This window comes from Eucyclogobius newberryi, unplaced genomic scaffold (genome assembly GCF_026437365.1).
Source record: "Eucyclogobius newberryi isolate DKJ021-1_F unplaced genomic scaffold, fEucNew1.0.hap1 SCAF_16, whole genome shotgun sequence".
Lineage (NCBI taxonomy): Eukaryota > Metazoa > Chordata > Actinopteri > Gobiiformes > Gobiidae > Eucyclogobius > Eucyclogobius newberryi.
In genome coordinates this window covers 26,658,932-26,685,129 of record NW_027315790.1, presented here as the reverse complement: position 1 = coordinate 26,685,129, position 26,198 = coordinate 26,658,932, and the positions used below count along the sequence as shown (strand labels likewise).

Here is a 26,198-nt window from a genome sequence, read left to right as displayed (position 1 = left end):
TTGGCGTTTCTAGGCCCACGAAGTCCAAGCGCGTTAGAACATCCTCTTGCTCCTCATCCTCGGCTCAGTCTCCAACACCCCCCACCTCTATAAACGTTTACCCAGCCCTGTGCTACATAAGTAAGCAACCACAGCCTGACACAAACCCTGTGACTGGATCGCCAGAACGTTCCGCACATTGAACTCCCGCCCATTATTCCGAAACCACAAGGCCAACCCGGCCCTTTCCCTATCATAAGCCTCACAGCAAATCAGCACATGCTCGACAGTCTCTGGCACCTGACAGTGACCACACAGACCGGTCGGATGTTTGCCTATCCTACTCAGTGACCAATTGAGTCCAGTATGGCCAATCCTCATGCGGGCGAAGGCCCTTTCCTCCCACGCGTTCCTGCCCATGGACCCGCAAGGACCCACACTACCCTGTATGTGATAGAGATGCCGTCCAGTAACACAGTGGCTCCAAAATTCCTGCCAAAGGCCGACCACATGACTCTTGATAACAGGCTTGATTTCAGACTTGCCCAACTCAACCGCCACATCAATTGATGGCCGCCGAAGGGAACGTTTAGCCAGTGCATCAGCCATTTCGTTACCATCCACCCCCACATGCGCAGGGACCCAAATGAAGGAAACCCTCACATCCTTCCTGGACAGGGAGAGCATCAGACAGAAGATGCCATTCAACACATCCTGTCTGCAATCCGATTTCCCAGATTTAATGCTTTGCAATGCAGAAAGGCTGTCAGAGGCCACCACAATGCCGCAACACTGCAAAGCAGATTCCGCCCATTCCAACGCCAACCGTATCGCTATAAGTTCCGACGTGAAAACAGAAAGGCGATCTGTCAACCTCTTCTTGACCGCTAGCCCCAGGTCAGGCACAAAATAAGCGGCGCCAGTACGCCCACTCTCAGGATCCCTAGACCCGTCGGTATAAATAAACACATCACCTGAGTGCTTATCGATGATCGCTTGAACGGCAAACTGCGGTGCCCTCCCAGCGACTCCTCTAAGCTTGCCATGCAAGCTAACATCAACAGGAGCCGGGACAAACTTCCACGGAGCTATAGCAGACAAAGCCACCGACGGGCTCACACGCAGATCACCAACCCCCGCAAGCCGCGCCTTCGCATTTCCTACCTGGCTGAAAACCATACCGCCAGCCTCACTCTGCCCCCCATCAACCCTGAGAAAGTCCCTCACCGGGTGAGAGCTCGTATGACCTTGCACATTCACCCAGTAAGCCAACAGAAGTTCTAGCCTCCGGAGCCGTAACGGCAATTCCCCCAACTCAACCTGCAGCGCCGAGACAGGGGAGGTCCTAAAAGCCCTACAGCAGATGCGCAAGGCCTGGGCTTGCTCCACATCAAGCTTCTTCAAGTTAGTCTCAGCCGCAGACATGTAGGCTATACAGCCATAATCAATAGCCGCCCTCATGACGGCCCGATAAATACCCAGGAGCGACCTTCTGCTGGCCCCCCAGTCCTGGCCGGATAGACAACGAAGCAAGTTATTCACCCTTTTGCATTCACCACTGACCTCATCAATGCGCTGACGCCAACTAAGCCTCTCGTCAAAGGTGACCCCCAAGAACCTCACCTCCCTGACCTGTTCGAGCACCTGCCCATGCAGTCGAAGGGAGACGTCCCTATGCCCATTGAAGAAACAGATCACTTGAGACTTCCGTACGGACAGTTTAAACCCCCACTTCAGGGTCCACTGCTCCACCTGCTGTATTGCCCTTTGCAGTTTCGCCTCGTAAAACCGGAGATTCCTCCCTCTCACCCATAGAGCGCCATCGTCAGCATAAAGGCTCCTCCCAACAGACCCATCCACACCGTCAAAGATGTCCTAAATCATAACATTGAACAAGATAGGGCTACACACACTCCCCTGCGGGATCCCATTCTCCACCCCATAGACCCCAGAGTAAGCAGCGCCCACTCTGGTTTGGATACGCCGGCCAGACAGAAAGCTGTTGTTGTTGTTGTTGTTGTTGTTTTATGGCGGTTGGCATCCGAGTGTTGCATTACCGCCAGACTTTATTCCTCAGACGTTTCGTAGTCCTCAGACTCTGTCGTAGTCCGTAACAGACAGAAAGCTCTCTGTGTGGCGCTGACTCGTACCACTGTGCTTATGTTTGTCATCAAAGCGGAAAAGAATTGAATGCATGAACACTCTTTCTCTCTCTCATTCTCTCTCTTTGTCTCTCTTTGTCTTGCTTGCTTGCTTTTTTTTAATTTTTTTTTTATTTTTTACGGTATAATGTAAAAAACATCTTCAAACTTGAAGATGTAGAGAAAGGGAAAGAAAGAGTCGTGTTTTCATCATTCAATGATCAGAATCAGGAAAGATGTATTGCCATTGTCATTGAACACAGTTTGCAAATATAGGAACTTGTCTCGGTGTCAAGGTGCAACATAAAACAATGAATAATAGAATAATAATATTAGCAACGTCTATAGAGTCAAATATATAATGCATAAATTGGTACATCGTGGCAACTGTACAGGATATGGCCATACGTTTTGGTCATTTTTCTGTTGCCCCTCCCTGCAGATGTGCCCCTGCTGGACCCCATGGACCTGCCTTTGTCCTTGTTGGAGATGGGATGCTCAGGGCGCTTTGAGCTGATCACACATCCCACACCAGGACAGCTTTTACCTCCACTCACCACGGTCTGTCTATAGTGCTGTTATCTAAATATATATCAGAATAACATCAAGGTCCTCTATCTGACTAGATGTTTTAAATTATAAGATAAGAGAAAATAATCTTCATTGTCTCCCATGGGATAACTACAGTTATTGTGTCAAAATGCATACTAAATATTGCTGATTGTTGCGATTTTTAGTATACTAATACTAAAATGCACGCTATAATGCAGTAATTAAAAGCCATATCACATATCACAATCTTTTCCAATATTGTGCAGTCCTAGCATGAAGTATAATCTGTTTTTAGACTATTGGGAAAACAAGGGGGCTCCCCTCTATGAGAAACGCTTGTGATCTTGATGATGATAATAATAATAATGACGATAATGATAATCATAATAATTATGTATGTTCTGTTTGAAATGCCCAAAGCTTCCCCATGGTCTGCCTCCCACAAGTCTGAGCTTAGAGAAAGAAGTGGAGAAACAGTTTTTACGGGACCCTGCCTGGCTGCCCATCCATGATGCGGACTTCTGTTTTCAAAAGTTTCTCAAGTATGTGTCCTTTATATTGCTTTATTATTCTATAATACATATATTGATGCAAAAAAAAATTATATCATTTTTTGACGTATTGCATATAGATCATAGTCCCATGTGTCCATTGACAGAGATTACACGTAGCACGATACATCGTAGTATGTGGTAGTATTAGTGTATTATATTATTCTAAATTATACTATGCTAGAAAGCCTGCTTCATATAGACAATAGAACACACTAACGGACACTAACAGACTGTTTTACTGCAAATATATAAAACATTTTACAGAAGGCTCATCTGTGACTCAGATTTATGGTAAGAAAATACAAAATACTTCGATACATTTGTGTTATGATGTTATTTTTGGGTTCAGAGTTACAAAAAGGGAGGTAAATGTGGACTCGCTCTTCAACTGCGCCGCCGCACCTCTTCACTCCGGTCTGTCCGTAGTCCGAGACCCGACCACTGGGATGCTCCTGGACTTCACAGAGGTAATGCTCAAGAATCATCTTTGAGGCAGAACATGAAACCTACATCAGCCACTTTATGGGCAGTCGTTGATTGTTACTAATAATTACGCTCTTTAGATTAAGTTTGCATACATTATTCTGATATTTCATGTTAGGCCCTCTTCTATATTGTCTATTCTTACACTGGCTGTTTTACCTGAGCATGTTTTATTCCCAATACTATTTCAGCCCTTTTATTGCATCATTCACCTTAAAGAATATCACCATGACTAACCCCAAAAGCCACTCAACATTATTCAAATATATTTTTCCTTCAGGTGTTACTTGAAAACACTGACCTCTCGGCGAAGAACTCCCTCTCGTTACAACGACAGCCCGGTCTTCCGTCCGAGAGCCTTCGAGGGAGCACCACCAGCTACCCTTTTCTCCCCGGCGAGTTTATCTAAAGCTTTTCCCCTCCTCACAAGTGTATATATTCCTTTTAACACCGAGATGTAAACAGACTCGACATGTCCCACATGCTCTCATTGAAGTGAATTAATGATGATGTTTTTTGCCTTTTGCACTCAGGAGGGATGGAGGAGCTCACTTTGGACCAAATTCAAAAGAAGTCTGACTTGGAGGAGGACATTGACTTTGAAAATGGTATTTGGAATAGATTTACAAAGGGATTTAGATGTAATATTTAGCCGGAAATTACTTTGTATCTGAGTTTGTGTTTTTCATGACAGATTTACTCAAAGTTGCTCCAGGACTGAAAACTGGGATGGATTTCACTGAAAAAGGTTTCATATTGAGATTTGAGATACTATATTGTTGTCTTGGATAGTTTCCCAATAATAATCAATAAAAATCCACACAATTGTAATACTATTACAATCATTATAAATGATGATGATAAAATGATGATAAAAATGATTTAAATTCAAGTTGAATTGAAGATGTTGAAAATAAATATCTAGGATTTTTCTCCCAGTGAAATCTAACATCCGTAATAATTTTGATTTGTGTTTTTTTTTTTTTTTTTGTCTTTTAGAGGCCAAAGTAGCAAAGCCAGAGGTCAACCTGATGTCTCTGTTGAGCACGTACGACGGTATTTCTGACTTACAGCGAGACGTCGAGGAGAAAGAGGAAGTAAAAGACCCAAAAGAAGCCCCTACGTTGCCAAGGACAAACAGCCTTGAAGACCTGGGCATCAAGGTAGGAAATAAATAATTAGCGATATTGAAAAATCATGTTTTTCATATATTTTACAACAATGCCATCTATTGTAATGTATAAATAAGGAAGGTTTTCCATCGTACAATACTGTGCAACCCTGAATAATAATTGGCCTTCCGACACTTTCCGACTTTTAGGATGCTGTCTCCTCGTCAACGTCGTCAGAAAAGAACAAAGAGGAAAAATCTAAAGAAAGCCCAGAGGAGAAAAAGAAATGGGCCATTCCTGTCAACATCAGCTCTCCCTGTGACGACTTCTACAAACGCATCCCAAACCCGGCTTTTAAGGTAACGCAGACAGTTAACTTACACCATGAATAATAACCAAAAAGAGACTATGGTTTTGAATTGAGTCAGAATTCTGTGGTAGAAATGAATTAGTCAGATTTTGACCTGGTTTGTGGTTAATATCGCTTTGTTTACGGAGCCTCTGTCTTAAATGTTGACTTCAAATGAACAAAACCTATAGAGTGTTTCTTTTTTTCAGTGGCCGTTTGAGTTGGACGTCTTTCAGAAACAGGCCATCCTCAGACTGGAGGCTCACGACTCGGTGTTCGTGGCCGCTCACACTTCAGCCGGGAAAACGGTGGTCGCAGAGTACGCCATCGCTCTGTCGCAGAAGCACATGACGAGGTGAAGCAACACGTCCACTTTACCTTTCCATAGTTTGTCATTTTACTGTTATTCTTTTGCAAGTAAAATGTCTTTGAATGTGCAAAAAAATGTGCTATTATTGGTTGAAAACTGGCTAAAAGCTGGTTGAAACTGGTTGAAAACTGGCTGAAAACTGGCTGAAAACTGGCTGAAAACTCCAATGCTCTGTTGTGGTGAGAGATATTCCCTTTTGAATTTAAATCCTCACTTTATAAATTATGGATTTGAATCTGTGTTTAGTCCAAGTCTATTTTAATTTTGTAACATCTTATTTTTATTGCTGCCTTATTTCATCATTGTTTATTCATTGTTTCATGTTCCGTAAACTCTTCTCTGATTCTGATCCGGCAGTTCCACCAATTGCATTTCCTATTATATAATCACAAATTGCCTGAGACCGAATCCCTGACTTGAAAACGTAACCACTGATTCAAATCTCGACATCTCTTTAGAACGATCTACACGTCGCCCATCAAGGCCTTGTCCAATCAGAAGTTCAGAGACTTTAAAACCACTTTTGGAGACGTGGGGCTCCTCACGGGGGACGTTCAGCTCAGCCCGGAGTCGTCCTGTCTCATCATGACCACAGAGATCCTACGGTAAAACACTGCCATTGTACTGTTTGAGTTAGAAACAAGTCTTGTGTCTTGTGACTTTTCTGACAAGCATTACGATAAGATGTGTGACATGTTTAAACTGTGACATTCGAGTCGGAATGAGAATTATAAACAATGTCCAGGAGCATTAATATTTAAAAGCAGAATCCAATTTTTTACAGGATATTTTGTTCTTTGCAGAGAACATTCTATTGTCCAAATAATAATAGCAGCCTTTGCGATTTGATAATTGTGCCGACTCAGCAGCCCTAGTTAAAATACAAAAACATACTTTATTACCCTGTTTTAACCTTTATCTAGACACTTTATTACCTTTTTGGTGTCTCTTGCTTGTCAGGTCCATGCTGTACAACGGTTCAGAGGTGATCAGGGACCTGGAGTGGGTCATATTTGACGAAGTCCACTACATCAACGACGCCGAGGTTTTGGCTTCTCGTGGCTCGTGTATTCATCGTTTTTAGTGTTTTCGTTTTGCTCCCGCGCTCATGTCTGTGTTGTGTCCAGAGAGGCGTCGTCTGGGAGGAGGTGCTGATCATGCTCCCAGATCACGTCAGCATCATTCTCCTCAGCGCCACGGTCCCAAACGCCCTGGAGTTCAGCGAGTGGATCGGGTGAGTTTGGCGCCTGTAACGGATTTCATTCTCTTCAAGCGTAGTCGTACCATTTTTAATTTTGACTCTCTGTGGCCTACTTTCTCTTTGAATTACTAGCAGTTTGAGTTTTAGCTCTCTGCTGGTTCTTTTGTGTAAATTCAAAGGCCAATAAGTGGACTAAGTGGGCTGGACTGATGTTTAAATATTGGACAAATATATCACAGTTGTATTCTTTATTTCTGCTTTCGTTAAAGAAGGGTGCATTTGCCAAAATACTGTAGAATATGTGACATTTAATTTGAAATCCACTCTAATCTGGCAGACAAAGCAAAACAAAATGATGCGTCATGGGATTTCCAAAGAATCATTCGTAAAAAGGTATCGCAAATGTCTTTAATTGACCATAAACCAACAATCTATTAAAATCCATTAAAACACTCAATTCTCTCTAGTGTGTGTACCTTTATTATAGTGAATGTTATCCTTACAGCTGTCAAAAAAATGTAATACTACCTATTACTACTATTTATTTAATTATTTCTAACAGCATCTCCTGACTGCTTCATCTAATATCTTAATTAGATACTACTATACTACGTTTTACTATAATTTTACATCGGCATATAGCCTCAAATAATATCACACAATTGAAACTTGATGAAGCTGAAATACTTAAGACTTAAATTAAACTTTAATTTCCCCCCCAGTCGCATAAAGAAGAAACACATTTACGTGATCAGAACTTTGAAGAGACCGGTGCCTCTGGAGCATTATCTCTACACAGGAAACAGCACCAAGACGCAGAAGGAGATGTTTCTGCTGCTGGACGCCACCGGGAACTTCCTCACCAAAGGGTAAAGGGACTGATCATGTTTTATTCACTAGTCCGGTTTATCGGATGTGTGTCTCTTTTACTTACATCTGATATATTTTCCCCCCTGAGTCGACTTGAGGCGGATTCATGGTTCTTATTCAAAACAGCCCTCTCTACATTTAAAAACAACTCTAAAGCAGACATAGCAGAGTCAACTCTTACGAGCTTTTAAGCCATTATAAGTACGTTAACATTCGTTAAAATGGAGTATATTGAAACATTTTACCCCCCTCAAAAAAGTTTGAAAGAGGTATTTTTACAGTGCTTTTCTTACTAGCAAACATAATGAGCACAATTCATACACAATGTAAATCAAAATCAAATCACTGTAAAAATGCATTAAAATCACAGTAAAAATGCATTAAAATCGCAGTAAAAATCACAGTTAAAATGCAGTAAAATCACAGTAGAAAAAAATGCATTAAAATCACAGTAGACATTACAAACTAAACCATGTGCAGTAAACAAATCTAACCGATGTAATTCATGTTTATTTTCAGATATTATGCCGCTGTTGACGCCAAAAAGGAGCGCACCAGTAAACACGCCCAGTCGTTTGGCACCAAAGGCACAAATCACAGCACGACAGCCAGTCAGGTGCAGTATCGTCATAGCTCACACTGTACACACACTATCTCACTCACATTTTATACATTCACATTTGTTTATATTTTCTCCTATTTTTTTTATTTAGTGCATTTTTTCAGAATCAGATTATTTTTTTGTTTTTATTTTATTCTCACTAAAAAAAAGTGACTAGTTTGTGAGTCAATATACATTTTATACTTTCAGATTTGTTTTATATTTTGTCTTATTTTTTTTATTTAGTGCAACGTTTCAGAATTTGATTTTTATTTTTTTATTATAATTTTTTCATTCTCACTAAAGAAAGCGACTAGTTTGTGAGTCAGTTACATGGCCAACAAATAGTGTTTTCACGATACTAAAATTGGAAACTCGATACCAATTCTGATACCGCAATAATAATTTAAATCATTTCCTTTTTTTTCTCGACAATTGACTGCCATATTCATTACAAAATAAGAGTACTTTCTCTGTCACCACATGCTCTTATATTAGTTCTAGGTAAAGCTCAAGATCGTTCTAGAACTGATCAGGAAAGGTGAATTTTGTCCCGTTAATGTAAATATTTGTTGTATCGATGTTTCAAATGAGTATTTTGTTTCGATACTGGTTTCAGCATCGATTAGTGTCTGATTTTTTTCATATTTTTGACAACCTGAGCAACAAAAACCTTCTCCTTCTGACTCTGATGATTATTTTAGTCACAAGAAACTAAACTATCTTAAGGCTTTGTTCACGCTTGGTATTGGTTTGATCCCGATTTAGTCCTGAAGTAATCTTGTCTTGGCTCTGTTTAGACTTGATTTTCTCTTTGTGTCCATAACGACCCTCCTTCTCCTTCCTTCTCTCTCTGCGTCCCAGGACCGGTCGGTGTGGCTGACCCTGCTTCACTTCCTGTCCCAGCGGCAGCAGACGCCGGTCGTGGCCTTCACTTTCTCCAGGACGCGCTGCGACGACAACGCTCGCTCGCTCGACTCCATGGACCTCACCAGCTCCGTGGAAAAGGCAGAAATCCACTCGTTCTTCCAGAAGAGTTTGAGCCGACTGCGAGGAGGCGACAGGCAGCTGCCGCAGGTGAACTTTATTCTTCTTTCGTTCTCCAAGGTGATGGATTTTTATGTGTAAAACAATCTAGCAGCTGTGCCACAACAAAAATATTCTTTATTTGATGAGGATTTTTGTGACTACCTTGGATTGACTGACTTTTATTAGTTAGTTTAGCCAATATCTTAAAACTCTGGAACTCTTTGGAATATAATTTGAAAACATCAACTAATGTTTAATCTTTAAGAAACAATTTAAAGCAATTACAATCAAATCATATGAATTAAATAATTTAAAAAAGAGAAAAAAATAAATCATATGAATTAAATAATTAAAAAAGGGGGGGAAATCATAAAAATGTAATAATTTTAAAAAAGAGGGGGAAAATGTATTAAGAAAAAATTAAAAGGGGGGAAATCATATGAATTAAATAATTAAAAACGGGGGGGGGAAATCATAAGAATTCTTTTTAAAAAGAGAAATAAATTGTATTAATACATTTATTTATTTATTTTAAAGGGGGGAAATCATAAGAATTAAATCATTTAAAAAAAAGAATAATTTTTAAAAAGACAAAATTGAAGGTAAAAATAAAAGACTAGACCATTGCAGTGTATGTAAAATGTAAAACAAAAATTTGTTCAGAACCATCTTGTGTGTTTTTCTTTTCTGTTGTATGAAATTTCAAGAAAGGGGCAGATGTTTATTTTTATTATATTTTTTTCTTCTCTCTGCTCCTTTTTCATTGTGATGGTAATTACGCTTGAAATAAAGAATAATAATGAATAATAATAATAAGTGAAACTCTGGGCTGGCTCATTCTGTGTGGCTCAGATCCTGTTGATGAGGGACTTGCTGAAGAGAGGCATCGCGGTGCATCACAGTGGAATCCTGCCCATCCTGAAGGAGGTCATCGAGATGCTGTTCTCCAGAGGCCTCGTGAAGGTGACCACCAAATCTACAGATCAGATCATTATAGGAATATTCACGGAAACTGCGCGTCTGACGGTCTATGCCAGTGCTTCACAACCCTTTGAGTCCCTCTAAGTTCACTCCGAGGACCTTCACACTCTGGTACTAAACAAATAAATCAGTATATTGTCGATTATTACAATTAGGATGTTTTGTTTGAATGATATTGATGGGCAAATCCACCAAAAATATTATTAACGTACTGCAAAGTAGGGCTGCAACTATAATTATATATTACTTGTCAGCTTGTTAAACAAACAATCCATTAAAATCTGTTAAGTATTAAGATTTAATATTTTATTAAAGAAGAAATCTTTGCATAACGTTTCAGCCTTTGGTATAATAATAATAAACGGTGTGCGAGAAAGTTCTTCTTATTTAAGTTTTTCCTATTTCTAAGAATATTTTATCACCCTATATAAGGTGGAAATATGGTGTTTTAGTTGAAGCCCTACTATATAAACTTCAAATACTATTCAAAGTACTTCTGGTTGGGAAAACACAGGTCTGTTCAATGTTTTCTTTTATAACAAAAAGTGCGTATGAAAATGATTTATTTTTGCCAGATAATGTTTCCAAAGGCCATAAACGGAACTTAATTTGCAAATGGATCACTTTAGCTGTTTGACCAAAATGGGTTTATTGTTACATCATTATAATTCCATCATTATACTGCTCTTTTGTGTCATATCAAAGTACCGGCTATTGTTTCGGTCACAGAATCGGACTGTTTTCCATGGTCGTGTCTCCTGCTGCCTGCGTTTGATCACACTGAGCCTACGTGCAGTTTTTTAACTCCGTGTCGTGTCTCTGCAGGTGCTTTTCGCCACCGAGACGTTTGCGATGGGAGTGAACATGCCGGCGCGGACCGTGGTGTTCGACAGCATCCGAAAACACGACGGGACGGGCTTCAGAAACCTGCTCCCCGGTGCTGTCCTCGTCTCCTTTCACTCCTTTTCAACACTTCAACACTTATTATGCACTAAAAACGTCACAATATCACATTTGAACGTCACAAAACATTACGATTTAACAATTCTCCGTGATTATAGACACCATGACCAAACAACAGTAAAATCTATTAAGTTACAATTCCTCTAGGATGTGACCAGCTTTATGAAATCAAACTTTCTGTAGGATCAAGTTACATGTAACATTTAACTTGACTTTTTTTTGTTTTGGTTGAAATTGAATGACTTAATTTTGCTTTTTCTATCATTATTTTTTAGATTTTAGCACGATTATTACGAGTATATTGTGACCTGTCAATCTTGACACAGCAGCTCCATTATGCTCTTTTAAATCACAGTTTCAAACCAAAGGCATCTGCGTTTTACTGTTGAGGACTGAAAATAAAGACCGCTTCAATAGTCAACTCATCAGCATTTTCAGTCAACTTGTTAAGAAGGTATTTCCATTCTGTCTTTTAGATTTTTATAAAGATTAAATCAAACAAAAAACATGCAGATTGATCTCCACTTGACAGGGTTTTCATCAAAATCAACAAATGTACGTCACTTTCTTCCCGGCATTTGTTTTATTTTGAGTTTTCCACATTTCCTGGCGATAAAATCAATATTCCAACACACGTTTGACTGCTTTTTCTTATGTATTATCACATTTCGTTTAGTTGTTACAGCCCTATACAGATTTGAACACCTGATACATGGCAATCACGTAAACCCGCTGCACCGCTGTCTAATACAACCCCCGCGTATTTACTTCCATTTGCCGTTTCAGGTGAATACATTCAGATGGCCGGTCGAGCAGGGCGGAGAGGTCTGGACGCCACGGGAACAGTCATCCTCCTGTGCAAAGCCGGAGTCCACGAAATGGCCGACCTCCACGTCATGATGCTGGTTAGCGCTTTGCTTTTCTATTTCTTGCTGCCAAATTGAAATTAATTCCTAGTCACGGTCACAGTAGCAATGTTACGGCTTTATAACACCTGAAGAAATGTCTTCTATTGAATTCTCTCAAGCAAAGTCTTATCGCACAGTCAATTATACAGTTGAGTGGGTTATTGCTCTGTGGAGAGAAGCGCCGAGCTGTTGGGCAGGAATAAATCAATTTTTGTCTGAGGCAGAATATTAGCTCTTTTGGATGTATTTAATAAAGAACAAGGCATTAAAGGGATTTAAAATGACAGGAATATGTCAAGTAACGCAAACCAGGTCTAAAGAGTCGCGTTAAGGCAATTTCCCAAGCATTGCAGCAGGATCGGTTGTGAGTTGTTGTTTTATTTCATTATTTATTCTACTTTAGAGATTGAAACGTGTGTTAAATTTGAGGTTGAAGGAAGGTCTATCTATTAAACATATCAAAATGTTTTTACATAATTAATAGGACATAAACTGACGCATATTAAATAGCGTTTTGCCCAATGACCGTTTCTCTCCTTCTGAACTTTGACCTCTGCAGATTCTAGACCGTGAAGGAAATCATAGACTGAAACCATTTATCAGAATCAGAAAAGGTTTATTGCCATTGTCAATGAACAATGATTAAAAACAACCTATATACCGCGCACGTTTACATGGATGAAAACATTGAAATGTCCCTGGCTGTGCCTCGTGTTTCAGGGTAAGCCGACGATGCTGCAGTCCCAGTTCAGACTGACTTACACCATGATCCTGAACCTGCTCCGAGTCGAGGCGCTCAGAGTCACGGACATGATGAGGAGGAGCTTCTCCGAGAGCCACCGCGACACACAGGTATCACCAGGAGTACCACAGTACACATACACGGGTATCAGCAGGAGTACCACAGTACACAGACACAGGTATCAGCAGGAGTACCACAGTACACAGACACAGGTATCAGCAGGAGTACCACAGTACACAGACACGGGTATCAGCAGGAGTACCACAGTACACAGGCACGGGTATCAGCAGGAGTACCACAGTGCACAGGCACAGGTATCAGCAGGAGTACCACAGTACGTAGACACGGGTATCAGCAGGAGTACCACAGTACACAGGCACGGGTATCAGCAGGAGTACCACAGTACACAGGCACGGGTATCAGCAGGAGTACCACAGTGCACAGGCACAGGTATCAGCAGGAGTACCACAGTACGTAGACACGGGTATCAGCAGGAGTACCACAGTACACAGGCACGGGTATCAGCAGGAGTACCACAGTACACAGGCACGGGTATCAGCAGGAGTACCACAGTGCACAGGCACGGGTATCAGCAGGAGTACCACAGTGCACTGGCACGGGTATCAGCAGGAGTACCACAGTACACAGACACGGGTATCAGCAGGAGTACCACAGTACACAGACACGGGTATCAGCAGGAGTACCACAGTACACAGGCACAGGTATCAGCAGGAGTACCACAGTACGTAGACACGGGTATCAGCAGGAGTACCACAGTACACAGGCACGGGTATCAGCAGGAGTACCACAGTACACAGGCACGGGTATCAGCAGGAGTACCACAGTGCACAGGCACGGGTATCAGCAGGAGTACCACAGTGCACTGGCACGGGTATCAGCAGGAGTACCACAGTGCACAGGCACAGGTATCAGCAGGAGTACCACAGTATGTAGACACGGGTATCAGCAGGAGTACCACAGTACGCAGACACGGGTATCAGCAGGAGTACCACAGTACGCAGACACGGGTATCAGCAGGAGTACCACAGTACGCAGACACGGGTATCAGCAGGAGTACCACAGTACACAGACACAGGTATCAGCAGGAGTACCACAGTACACATACACGGGTATCAGCAGGAGTACCACAGTACACAGACACGGGTATCAGCAGGAGTACCACAGTACACAGACACAGGTATCAGCAGGAGTACCACAGTACACAGACACAGGTATCAGCAGGAGTACCACAGTACACAGACACGGGTATCAGCAGGAGTACCACAGTACGCAGACACGGGTATCAGCAGGAGTACCACAGTACACAGACACAGGTATCAGCAGGAGTACCACAGTACACATACACGGGTATCAGCAGGAGTACCACAGTACACAGACACGGGTATCAGCAGGAGTACCACAGTACACAGACACAGGTATCAGCAGGAGTACCACAGTACACAGACACAGGTATCAGCAGGAGTACCACAGTACACAGACACGGGTATTAGCAGGAGTACCACAGTACACAGACACAGGTATCAGCAGGAGTACCACAGTACACAGGCACAGGTATCAGCAGGAGTACCACAGTACACAGACACAAGTATCAGCAGAAGTACCACAGTACACCAGGAGTACCACACTACACAGACACAGGTATCAGCAGGAGTACCACAGTACACAGATTTTTTGGCTTTATTAGACAGGACAGCTGAGCATGAATTGTGGATGAGAGAAGGGAGGACATGCAGTAAACTGTCCGAGCCTGTAAACCACGAAGTAAAGCTGGTGCTCAGTACATCTGGGATGAGGAGTAGCTATTAAAATGTTTAATCCGATTATAAGACACTTGTCATTAGCTGGTGGCTCAATTATTGTAAAGAAACTTCCTTCTGTTTTCTGTATGAATATTGTTTAATACTGTAACACTGTTAGGAGAGTGAGACGCGCATCAGTGAGCTGCAGCAGAGCCTGTCCTCTCTGCCCGCTCTGGACACCGAGGGGCAGCTGTCCGACCTCCTGCCGTACTACCACACCGTGACGGAGCTGAGGACCACCACAGAAGCCGTGCAGGTACAAAAGAGGCGCAGAGTCCGCCGTCGGTGCGCTGAACTATTATTGCTGACCGTTATCAATGTCGCTGTTTCGTGGAACGCAGAAGGCCGTCCTGGAATCGGTGAACGGTCTCAAAGCTCTGTCGGTCGGTCGAGTCGTGGTCGTCAACAACGGACAACACCTCAACGCTCTGGGGGTCATTCTACAGGTGAGGGGGCTTTAGAATGAGAAAGGTTTACCCGGCACGCCAAACATCGAATCCTTATCAGATTTATGGAGTTCTCCGATGATTGAAATGTCATGCAAATGGTTCCATCCGATGCTACTCTTTGATTGTTCACGCGTCGTTATTTATACTGTGTAAAGTTGTTGTGATATTATTCATTCAAACACAGGCAGCGTTTTAGAGAGCAGGCAGAAGCTAGAGGAGAGGCTTTATTCTAGTACAGTTTGTGTGTGCTTTTCCCCATAGAGTGCATTGTAAAAGCAGCACTTAAGGACAAACAGACTGTGCACTGTCTGCGTCTTATCAGTCTCAAACTTGGAATAAAAAGTGTGACAGCGAGTTGTCAGCTCCGCTTCACTTCATCTGAAAAAGCTCCTCTAACCTCTCGTAAACACTTTGTCACAGTGGCTAGTTTGTGACGAGGCGTTTATGAGCGGTAGCATCGAGTTAGTAACGCTTAAGCACTTTTAAGCAATTTACAAGCATTTATTACTTGATTAAGCTTCATTTTAATGCCCTTTTTAAAATGTTTTAAATGGTTAAATAACAATAAATGTTTTACATGGTTAAATAACAAGCCTAACAACATGTTTTTTGTTGATGGCTTATTAACATTCAGGGTCAATCCATCTACAACAACCCAGTAATCTGTTTTTACATGGACTTGTAATCTTTTATATTTTTCTACTAATCCTAATTGTACTGTATATAATGTGAATGTAAGTTTTGTGTATTGCTGGCATTTTACACCTTGCCTGAGACTACAGTTGGAAACTAGCTAAACTACAGATAATACTAATACAGAAATGTTGATTAATGTGTACTGTTCCGGTTCAAATAAACTCATTAAAAAAACTGCTAGTAAATGCAGTGCATGAACAAACAACTAGTACTAAGGAAGCTTTAGATGACCTTCAGATGACCTCGTTTCATGCCACAAGATAAACGTAGGCCACTTAACCGGATATTTTGACGCCATAAGATTCTATAATTTGAACGTAACGTCAAACACATTTCACATTATCCATAAGATCACTCTGGAAAAGGGCATTATGAATGTCTGCTGCCTTTACAGATGAATCACTGTCTTCATCTTATGTCCAGTGTATTTCTGGTGTTTGTGTGACAGGTTTCCAGTGACTCAGTGAATCGCACCTTCACAGCTCTGATCATCTGTGAGAAGGGAAACGAGGAGGCATGCGGCAAAAACAACAGCGACGCGTTTCCTCATCTGTTCAACACTGCACTGTTCATCCCTGAAGGTCAGACAGGGACTAAAAGCACTTTCAGACACTCAAAGGGAGTCTTTACTTGTCCTTTAAAACCTGCTGATGCGGATCGTGTGTGGAGGAATGTAGCTGCAGTTGATCCGACCTAGAGAATGTTCCCCTGATATTCACTGATAAAGTAATTACGATAATGAGTTTAAAAAGTGATTGAATAAGAGTATATTTTGACTTTCATAAAACGTTTTGTTCTTCCTTCAAGTATAGTAGTTTGAATGCTTGGCAATCAAAATATACTCAAAATATGATAAATACTACTTTTTCAATACTTTCAATACTACTTTTTACTACTACTGTTTCAATCACTTATTAACTTGTTATATTATTTAAGGTATATTTTGTGTGTGTTATGTGTATGCAATAGTTTCCCTTTTCTGGCAAAAGTACAATTTGATGATTTTATCACTTTGCTTGAAGGAAAGTCTCCCTCATATCATTTGATGTATGGATATGGGTTAATACTCCAAAGTATTGGCATGAACAGTGTAACTGAAAAAGCTGGATCAGTGCATATCTATACATGAGTCATTTGTCAGAAAATGGAAATGTCTTTCAATTATTGGTAATGAACATGCCTATAATTAATGAACTGATAAGCTAAGGTAAACTGTATTGTCCCAGAGAGGACATTTGTCTCGGGTTTCAGCACTTCTTTAGCTGCAGGACGTAAAGCTTCACACAGGACAGGTTCCTCATACTTACTTATGTTCCCAGGTCCCTGCAGTCACACGGTGCAGAAGCTGAAGCTGCAGGACATTCCTGCGATCACGGTGAAAACTCTCAAAGTGATTCCCGACAGAATCATCGACAACTACAACAAACGACAGCTGCCCAGATTCAGGTATAAATAAACAATACAGGGTAAATAAGAAAAAATCAAGCGCTTCTTTCCAGAAAAACTAACATCTTTTAATAACATTAGATTTAAAAAAGATCCAGCCCTATTGTGAATGTACACAGTGGTTCAATGTGTTTTTACATGACTAATCAATCAAATGTTTGTATTGTAAATTAATAGTTTCCAGAGTTTGAGTGAATATTTAAAGTCAACGCAGTTGGAGAGCGTTTTAAGATTGAAGATGAAATAATAAGGACACTTTATGACTCAGTGATTGCATGTTATTACACTGGAAACATTATTGCCTCATTAAGTGCAAGAATGTAACCCCAAATAATGTCCTAAGATATTTAATTAGAAGATTTTTTGTTGTAACTCAATTGATTGTCTACTCCTTGCTTGTTTCCATGGAGACTAGCCTCTAAGCCAGGTTACTAGTCAGATCTGTGGAGAGGTGACCCCACTCGCAAAGATAAAACTCCTCCAGTTGAGTCAAACCCAGATAGATGTTGAATGCCATAATTGTTAAACATTACAGGGAAATACAATACTGCAGAAAAGTTACATCTTTACAATCTGGAGTAGGAGGATATTTCAAATACATTGTGGTATTCATAGGTTTCAGACTTTTTCATGCACTTCAATAAGACAAAAGAAAAACAAAGACATACAAATCTATAAAAGGATGGACAGCATTTTGAGGACATGTCAAAAGAGATTCCATAAACATGTCCTGATAATAAGAACAAGGCTGCATCATAACTCGTATCATAAATCTATTGTTGATCTAAACTTGTAAATCATGTTTTAATGTATATGCATTGTGATCATAAAGTGATATAATTGTATTTAAAGCTGCAGACACAGAACAGAGCCGTGATATTTCTCATTTCCGTCACGGTGGATCGTGTGCTCTCCAATAACACATTTATTCAGCAGTTCTCATTTAATACACGTCTCCGTCACTCTCAGGAACGACCCTCCAGGACAGGCCATCTCCACGGCAACCCAGGAGCTCCTGCGATTGGCCGAGGCGAACCCGGGGGGCGTGGCATCTCTGGACCCCGTGAACGACCTGCAGCTGAAGAGTGTGGAGGTGGTGGAGGGCTGCATGAGGCTGCGGCTGCTGCAGGACGCGCTGAGGCAGTTCAGCTGCGTCCACTCGCCCACGTTCGCCGAGCAGGTGACGGCAAAGGACACGTTTTGTGCTCCATTTACTTTTACAGCTTTCAACCATGATATTATTATATTGCTCCCTCATTAAAAACGTACTTGGAGTTGTGTTTAGCTTCATTCACGCTCGTTTGATGACTCTTGTTGTTAGTCCTCTCCCTCTGAGCCTTAAAAAATACTGAAGTCAGATCACATAACATTATACGTATACCACATTTCTTAACTCTAATGCTGGACAGATTGCTCAAAATATATAGTAGGGGCACAGCAAACTAACACCAAAACTCATACATCAATTAGTAATCTTGATCAAATAGAGCTGGAAGTCTGTTATCGACTCTTAAAACCAAAGATAATAAAGATGCGCTGTGTACAAACGTCATAATGTGTAGTTTTATGGTATGATTTTATTTTGCAGCCTCATTGAAATTAATAGTAGCTATTTGTCTCTATTGAACTCGATTAAACTCGGTCAAACTCAATTCCTAAACACTTATTCGCTCCAACATCTTGTCATTATTGCTTTATTTTGATGTTCCCTCTGTGAAAGCGGGACGCTTTAAACTGCCAAAGCTTCATGTTTTATGTATTGCGCCTGTCTAACCATCAGCGTCGTGGAGATGTGACATACACTCGGATCTGCTGTAATTGCCTCAGTATTGTCTGTTCTTTAGCCGTACATTTGTATAAAACCCTTTTCTGAAAATTATGAGGAAGACATTTTGATTAACAAGGGCACAAAGTTTGTTTGTTAATGTGACAAAATGGGAGCGTTGAGCTGACATAGTTCGCCTGTATTGACCCGTTCTTATAGAGATTACGTCTTCTTATTATGTTTTTCATAAGTAATAACTAAGATATATGAAGAATAAATGTTAAAATGTAGATGTTCAATAGCTATTTGTTTACAGCACCACAGGCCTCAGGGTTTTACGCAATATTTCTGTAACATTGTCCCCTATGTCATAATGAAGACTGGAATGAAGCTTTTTACGGTTCTATGGACACATGCTGTTTCATGACCTATATTTAGTTGTTTGTTGTTGTTGTTTTGTTCTAGTTTGCTCGAGTTAAAGGCCGGATGAGCGTCCAAGAGGAGCTGGACAAACTGCTGTTCCTAGTATCGGATCAATCCTTGACGCTGCTGCCCGAATATCACCAACGGATTAAGGTTTGAATCACTTTTATGGATTCAACGCTTTATCAATCGACGACAAAAGACAAAACACAAGGGCTTTGTAACAGACATAAAACCGTAAAACACTGCACAGTAAATTAATATATCTTTTGACATACTGTATTAAATGTAAGAGTGGGAAAGTAGTTTTTAATTTGCTCTTTTTGATTAATCGCCTTACTTTTAAAGGTCATGCTGCCTTTTCAGATCATGTTTTACACAGGCACAAATTGCACCTGTCGCCCACCACGTTCACGAAACTTCTATTGTCAAATATGGAAATCGGAGAGCTTGTTTTGTCCGTCTTTTGTTCAAAATTCAAAGCGGCGACTCCATTAGACATGAAACGAGACGACACAGTTAGATTCAAACCGCTCTATGTGTATTTAATTGGAAGGTGCCACAGATCGTGATTCAGCGCAGTCTCTATTTTTGCCCTCGTCCCCTTGAGAGTCGTTACTCACGGCGTCAGCAGTTTGACGTTGGAGGATGACGACGGGATTTACTGTACTGTGCAATGAGAGAAAAAGACCGGCAACAAAGAAGTGTGCGACAAAACACACAGAGTTGATGCCCTGGTGACGGACTAGGATGCGGTTTGTCCCAGTTTGGGGCTAACGCGCAGTCGATTCGGCAATAAAAACCCTTATTTATCAAACATTTGTGCAGTTAAAGACACGTTTGTTAATGGTATAGTGACTGTGGCGGGACGTTAAGCTCATAGACAATAGTCGCAATAATACGATCTCGTGTTTATCAATCACAACAAAGAGAGAAAGATTGGAATAGCAATACGTGCCAAGTAAGTGCCGACATATATTACAACCCTGAAAGCCAGTGCGTCCATAAAGTACTGTCTTGTCATGTTTTCTATGTATAGTAAATCTCACTTTTTATGCGGCACAGCCTGTATTTAACAACATTTACGTCTGCCATGATGTTGTTTCTGCTTAAAAAAAATTTGAGTACATTTTTTTACATTCACTTTTTGATCGAGTGAAATTCTAACCGTGTAATTGCAGTCAGTTGCGTTTAAACTTGTTGGAGTTACAAACATACAGTCCATATCGTGTCAGCACCGTCTTTTCTCCTCTCTAAACCTACGAACACGCCGAACAGCACTGCGTCGTATGCTCCCATTGGCCAGAGCTCAACGAATATGTGAATTGAAGTTTAAAACAATTTAATTCAGCTTTAAACTGTTGGTTAAACAAGTTTTGTTTTAAAATTGCTCTAAAATACTACCAGAATTGCTTAAAAAAAAAAAAGAAAACAGTTATGCCAAGCACTTTGAATATTATTTTCCATTTGCTAAACCTACAAACACTCCGAACAGCACTGCGTCGTCTGCTCCCATTGGCCAGAGCTCAACGAATATGTGAAATAGTTTATGACAGATTAATTCAGCTTCAAACTGTTAATTAATCAAGTTTTGTATAAAAGACTGCTAACAGAATTGCTATACCAAGCATTTTGAATAGTATTTTCCATGTGTACACTGCAAAATTAATGCAACTCAGACTTTTACATTTTTACGTGTTACGCCGCAGAAAACGTTCAGACTGTCCGGTCCGAGAGCCTGACGCTGGTGTGTTTGTGCCTCAGGTGCTGCAGTCGCTCCAGTACATCGACAGCAGCGGCGCGGTGCAGCTGAAGGGCCGCGTGGCCTGTCAGATCAGCAGTCACGAGCTGCTCCTGACCGAGCTGCTGTTCGAGAACTCCCTGAGCCCGCTGGCCCCGGAGGAGAGCGCCGCCCTGCTGTCCTGCCTGGTGTTTACGCAGAACACGCAGGTGGAGCCGCACCTCACCAACACGCTCAAAGAGGTGAGACGTCTCATCCAACCGTCTTTACTTTTGGTTTGGTTAATTCAATTTGTTATGAATAAATATTTACTGCAGAATATAGTAATTTCACATTTTTGAATTTAAAAAGTTACTATATTTTCTGTGACGTGAGGGGTAAACAAACGGGTTTTATGTCGAATCATGATTTATAAACAGGGTCATTTGTTTTTAACAGCGCAGGCGTTTCCAAACTATGGCCTGGGGGCTAAACTTGGCCGTCAGACCAATTTTTACTACCTGCTTAATACTTATCACTTGAATTGGCCCAAATTAGCGTAAGTAGTACAATTTACTACAATGACAAACAAAAACGACCTCAAAACCAAACTTAATACGAGACAAATCTGATGAAACTCTCAGTAAAGGCCAAGTTAAAGCTCTGCACTGCATAATGCTTGTCATGTTTCCATATCTGGAGCTTGATTTAAAAGACAAGACAAAGTTTAAACATCTACAATAGCACAACATCGGGCTGGACGACATGAAAATATTAATGTTTTGAAAGATTTAAACGCTTTTTTTTAAATCAGCAGCATTACCATTTGAGAGAAGACTCGCTGAGCTGCTAAACCATTACAAGAATCACATTTTCTGTTTGTTTTTATGAATGTGTGGGTTGTGTGGCTGGCCCTGATCCAGGATAAGAATGGAATTAGCTTTGGCTATAATAATCCATATTTACTGTGTATGTTTTATTGCATTTGATGTTTTTTAATACGCATTGTCCCTTTATTAGATTAATATGAAAATACGTTCATTTCCAAACATGTCTATAGAGGCCTAAACTACAAGGTTAGCAGCTTTTTTACATAATAGGACAGGATAATTTTTTGTTTCCCAAGAAAATGATCTTGGCTAAATACAGTAAATACCATTTTTGCCATGTGTGTGATCAATGACATCATAAAAAGGGCTGTTTAAACATGCGTGTGCAAGAGAACTAATATAATATTCACTTGGACCTCTGTTTAACTGGTGTCAGACCTCTTTCCTGGACAATATAGTGCCTCATGTTTGTACTGTACTGCCTTGTCCCGCTGGTGACTCACTCACTTTGTCTCACAGTGTCATAGATTTGACAAGAAGCATTATACCCCAAAGCAAAGACACAAAGAACACACATCGCTGGACTCTGACTCACTTATGTATTCCCTTCTTCGTCTTTTGCAACGCGAAAACACTCAATGAAAACATACACTCGCGAGGCCTTTTGTTGCGTCGTGAACAGCGGGTGGAATGTTCCGATGTTCCGACGTCAGCTTTAAACGCTGGTGTGTTTCAGGGCATCGAGCGCGTGTTAGCGGTGGCCAAGCGCATCGGCGAGCTCCAGGTGGATTGTGGGATACCGCAGACGGCAGAGGAGTTTGTGGGGCAGTTCAAGTTTGGGCTGACGGAGGTGGTCTACTGCTGGGCCAGGGGCATGGTGAGGGTCAATGCACTTCCTGGTTTCTCCCTTCTGTTGTTTTAGGTCAAGATTGCGATTTAAAGTTATAAAACTATAATCCACAGCACAATATATCTTCTTAAATCACTAAACCATTTAAATATTGTAAAACCACTCAAATACGAATATATTTAGAGCAGGCGTATTAAACCCAGTGTAGCGTATTTTCCGGACTATAAGTCGCACCAGCCAAAAAATGCATAATAGAGAAGAAAACAACATATATAAGTCGCACTGGAGTATGAAATGCAGTTGCAAGTGTGAAAATAACAAATAATGTCACATATAAGTCATTCCGGAGTATAAGTATATAAATATAAATATAAGTATAAGTTGCACCCCGGCCAAAACTATGAATCATATGACTTATAGTCCGGAAAATACGGTATGTCTGCATTTGGATCATTAAGCGTAAACCGGACTAGAAAACTAAATCTAAACCAGGATTATAAAGTTTTTAAAAGGGACGATCCGATATTACTTTTCTGAGGCGATACCGATATCCGATATATATGTCTTACTGTCGTGGCCGATAATTGATATTCGCTAATTCTGATAATATGACAAGAACGAAATGTTAAGATATCGTAAATGTATTTATCTTGGGTGTAAAACGACCACTGCCGCGATTGTGTAAATATACAGATATATTTTTAGCTTCCCGTTTCTATTTTTACTCATGAGACAAACTGGGAATGACACACGAGCACACGCTGACTGGGGCGGTTTAAATCGGACCGACGCCAATAGCTGGAGAAACCCTCCGACATCACCTGAGCCAGATGTGGTTATGTCGTTTATACTTCAAACACGGGATGCTATATTCGGTGCTGTCAAACACATAAGTACTGCAGTCGAGAGCTAACATTGTCATTCAGAAGGACAAACGCAGCTTTGTTACGTCCTCTTCTGTCTCGACCTTCGCACAGCGGCGGAAATGCAACGTGGTCCGGTCCATTATGCCACGAGCGGCCGGACCGTGTTGCTTTGCGGGCCGGATTTGGTCCGCGGGCCGCCAGTTCAATAGCCATGATGTAGTAGTGCAGTATGTAGGCTGTAACTAAAGTATATTTCCCCTTTTCACTACAAACACCATCCCACGCCCACTGAAAAATATCCCCCACGTTCTACACCTTCTCACATCTCTCTTCTCCGCCCCCTTGCACCTCTGCCCCGCCCCGCAGCCGTTCGCGGAGATCGCCCAGCTCACGGACGTGCAGGAGGGGACGGTGGTGCGCTGCATCCAGAGGCTGGACGAGGTGCTGAAGGAGGTGCGGCAGGCGGCCCGCATCGTGGGAGACTCGGTCCTGGGCAGCAAAATGGAGCGCGCCTCTCTAGCCGTCCGCCGGGACATCGTCTTCACCGCCTCGCTCTACACCCACTGAGAGAGGTGCGAGGGAGAGCGAGAGAGAGAGAGAGAGCGCTGCCAGGGCAACGGGGGAGGAGCGGAGACGGCCGGCAGCACGCCTACAGCCATCATGTTTACATATAAGACTGTTTTAGCAGACACAAGATGAAATCAGGACTGTAATTTATTGTACAGATATAAAATTGTAAAACTTAAAACGTTGCCTGTTTGTTCTTTATTTTTCTTTTTTTTTTAAAGGTGCGTTCACACAATTTACACCACGTTCTTGACATTTGAAGTAAACCCAGAGCTAAAGCAGGACTAAAAAGGACCAAAGCAAAAGGGGTTGTCTGTTGTCAAATCAGAAATCAACAAACATCACGATTTTACCATTATTCACCATCATTTACACACTTAAAAAAACAACAAATGTACATTAAAATCCTCCTTTTACTTTCTTACACAAGTCTAAAACATAAACAGGCAGATAAACAAAGAACTTTACAAGTACCGGTAGTTTGACTTTCTTGGAGAAGAGACTGAACTGAACTTTGTCATTGTGGCTGCAGACGATTCTTTTTAATTTTCATGATTATATTGTGACTTAAATAATATGAACAGTTGTCATGTTGTAAATCTACCTCTTCTGCCTCTGTTTGTGTCTGTTTGTCTCTGATTGTCTCTGTTTGTCTCTGTTTGTCTCTGATTGTCTCTCTTTCTCTGCCTCCATAACTCTTCATCTTCTTCTCTCGTTTTCTTCTCTGAACGTGTCCAAACCGTTTTACTTCATCTGCAAAAACACTAAACACGAGCCTCTGATCTAATCCTTTCCATCTTCATCGCTCTTTCTCAGTTTCTCTCACTCATTCTGTCTTTCTTCTCCCTCTCTTTCTTTCTTTCTTTCTTTCTTATTTCTGTCTATATCTCTGTTTGTCTTTCTTTGTCTCTATTTTGTTGGCTTTATTTTGCTTATAGTCTCTCCTTTCTTTCTCCTCTCTCTTTGTGTCTTTATCTTATCCCTCTTTTCTTTTTGTCTTTTTCTTGTCTCTCCCTCTTTCTCTCTCTTTTCCTATCACTTATCTCTCTCCCTCCTGGCCTGTCTTCCCCTCTCTTTCTTCTCTCCCTCTCACTTTTTGCTCTCTCCTTCTCAGTTTTTTCTTCTGTCTCTCCATCTCTGTCTTCCTCTCTTTTGCTGCATGTCTCTCTCTCTTTGGCTCTCCCTTTACCTCTTTCTTCTTGTCTCGCTCCCTCTCTCTCTTCCTTTCTATTCTTTCTTTCTCTCACTCCCACTCTCTTTCTCTCTCTCTCTCTCCCTCTCTCTCCCTCTCCCTCTCTCTCTCCCTCCCCATCTCTCTGTCTCTCCCCTCTCTCTCGCTCCCTCTCTCTCTCCTTCCCTCCCTCCCTCTCTCCTCCCTCCCTCCTCTTTCCTCCCTCCCTCCTCTCTCCTCCCTCCCTCCTCTCTCTTCCCTCCCCCTCTCTCCTCTCCCTCTCCTCCCTCCTCTCTCCTCCCTCCTCTCTCCTCCCTCCCTCCTCTCTCCTCTCGTCTCCCTCCCTCCTCTCTCCTCCCTCCCTCCTCTCTCCTCCCTCCCTCCTCTCTCTTCCCTCCCCCTCTCTCCTCTCCCTCTCCTCCCTCCTCTCTCCTCCCTCCTCTCTCCTCTCGTCTCCCTCCCTCCTCTCTCCTCCCTCCCTCCTCTCTCCTCCCTCCCTCCTCTCTCTTCCCTCCCCCTCTCTCCTCTCCCTCTCCTCCCTCCTCTCTCCTCCCTCCTCTCTCCTACCTCCCTCCTCTTCCCTCCCCCCTCTCTCCTCTCCTCTCCCTCTCCTCCCTCCTCTCTCCTCCCTCCTCTCTCCTCCCTCCCTCCTCTCTCTTCCCTCCCCCCTCTCTCCTCTCCTCTCCCTCTCCTCCCCTCTCCCTCCCTCACTCTCTCCTCCCCTCTCCTCCTCTCTCCTCTCCTCCCCTCTCCCTCCCTC

The 26,198-nt window shown here is 41.8% G+C and overlaps 1 protein-coding gene across 1 annotated transcript in view; it reads left to right on the top strand.

The window, feature by feature from the left end:
- Window positions 1-24,308, top strand: part of skic2 (SKI2 subunit of superkiller complex) — a 29,641-nt gene extending 5,333 nt beyond the window's left edge. The window contains exons 2-29 of the mRNA XM_072448168.1: window positions 2,563-2,681; window positions 3,093-3,214; window positions 3,576-3,693; window positions 3,990-4,104; window positions 4,243-4,317; window positions 4,404-4,457; window positions 4,709-4,872; window positions 5,031-5,180; window positions 5,380-5,525; window positions 5,999-6,145; window positions 6,501-6,585; window positions 6,668-6,774; window positions 7,464-7,610; window positions 8,131-8,227; window positions 9,077-9,289; window positions 10,094-10,204; window positions 11,048-11,159; window positions 11,972-12,090; window positions 12,814-12,945; window positions 14,774-14,911; window positions 14,997-15,101; window positions 16,249-16,381; window positions 17,120-17,246; window positions 18,216-18,426; window positions 19,477-19,587; window positions 21,199-21,417; window positions 22,721-22,861; window positions 24,067-24,308. Coding sequence (XP_072304269.1) covers window positions 2,563-2,681; window positions 3,093-3,214; window positions 3,576-3,693; window positions 3,990-4,104; window positions 4,243-4,317; window positions 4,404-4,457; window positions 4,709-4,872; window positions 5,031-5,180; window positions 5,380-5,525; window positions 5,999-6,145; window positions 6,501-6,585; window positions 6,668-6,774; window positions 7,464-7,610; window positions 8,131-8,227; window positions 9,077-9,289; window positions 10,094-10,204; window positions 11,048-11,159; window positions 11,972-12,090; window positions 12,814-12,945; window positions 14,774-14,911; window positions 14,997-15,101; window positions 16,249-16,381; window positions 17,120-17,246; window positions 18,216-18,426; window positions 19,477-19,587; window positions 21,199-21,417; window positions 22,721-22,861; window positions 24,067-24,267 — 3,719 coding nt within the window. The 3' untranslated portion in view covers window positions 24,268-24,308. The remainder of the gene's footprint in view (window positions 1-2,562; window positions 2,682-3,092; window positions 3,215-3,575; window positions 3,694-3,989; window positions 4,105-4,242; window positions 4,318-4,403; window positions 4,458-4,708; window positions 4,873-5,030; window positions 5,181-5,379; window positions 5,526-5,998; window positions 6,146-6,500; window positions 6,586-6,667; window positions 6,775-7,463; window positions 7,611-8,130; window positions 8,228-9,076; window positions 9,290-10,093; window positions 10,205-11,047; window positions 11,160-11,971; window positions 12,091-12,813; window positions 12,946-14,773; window positions 14,912-14,996; window positions 15,102-16,248; window positions 16,382-17,119; window positions 17,247-18,215; window positions 18,427-19,476; window positions 19,588-21,198; window positions 21,418-22,720; window positions 22,862-24,066) is intronic.
- The last annotated feature ends 1,890 nt before the right edge of the window (window positions 24,309-26,198 follow it).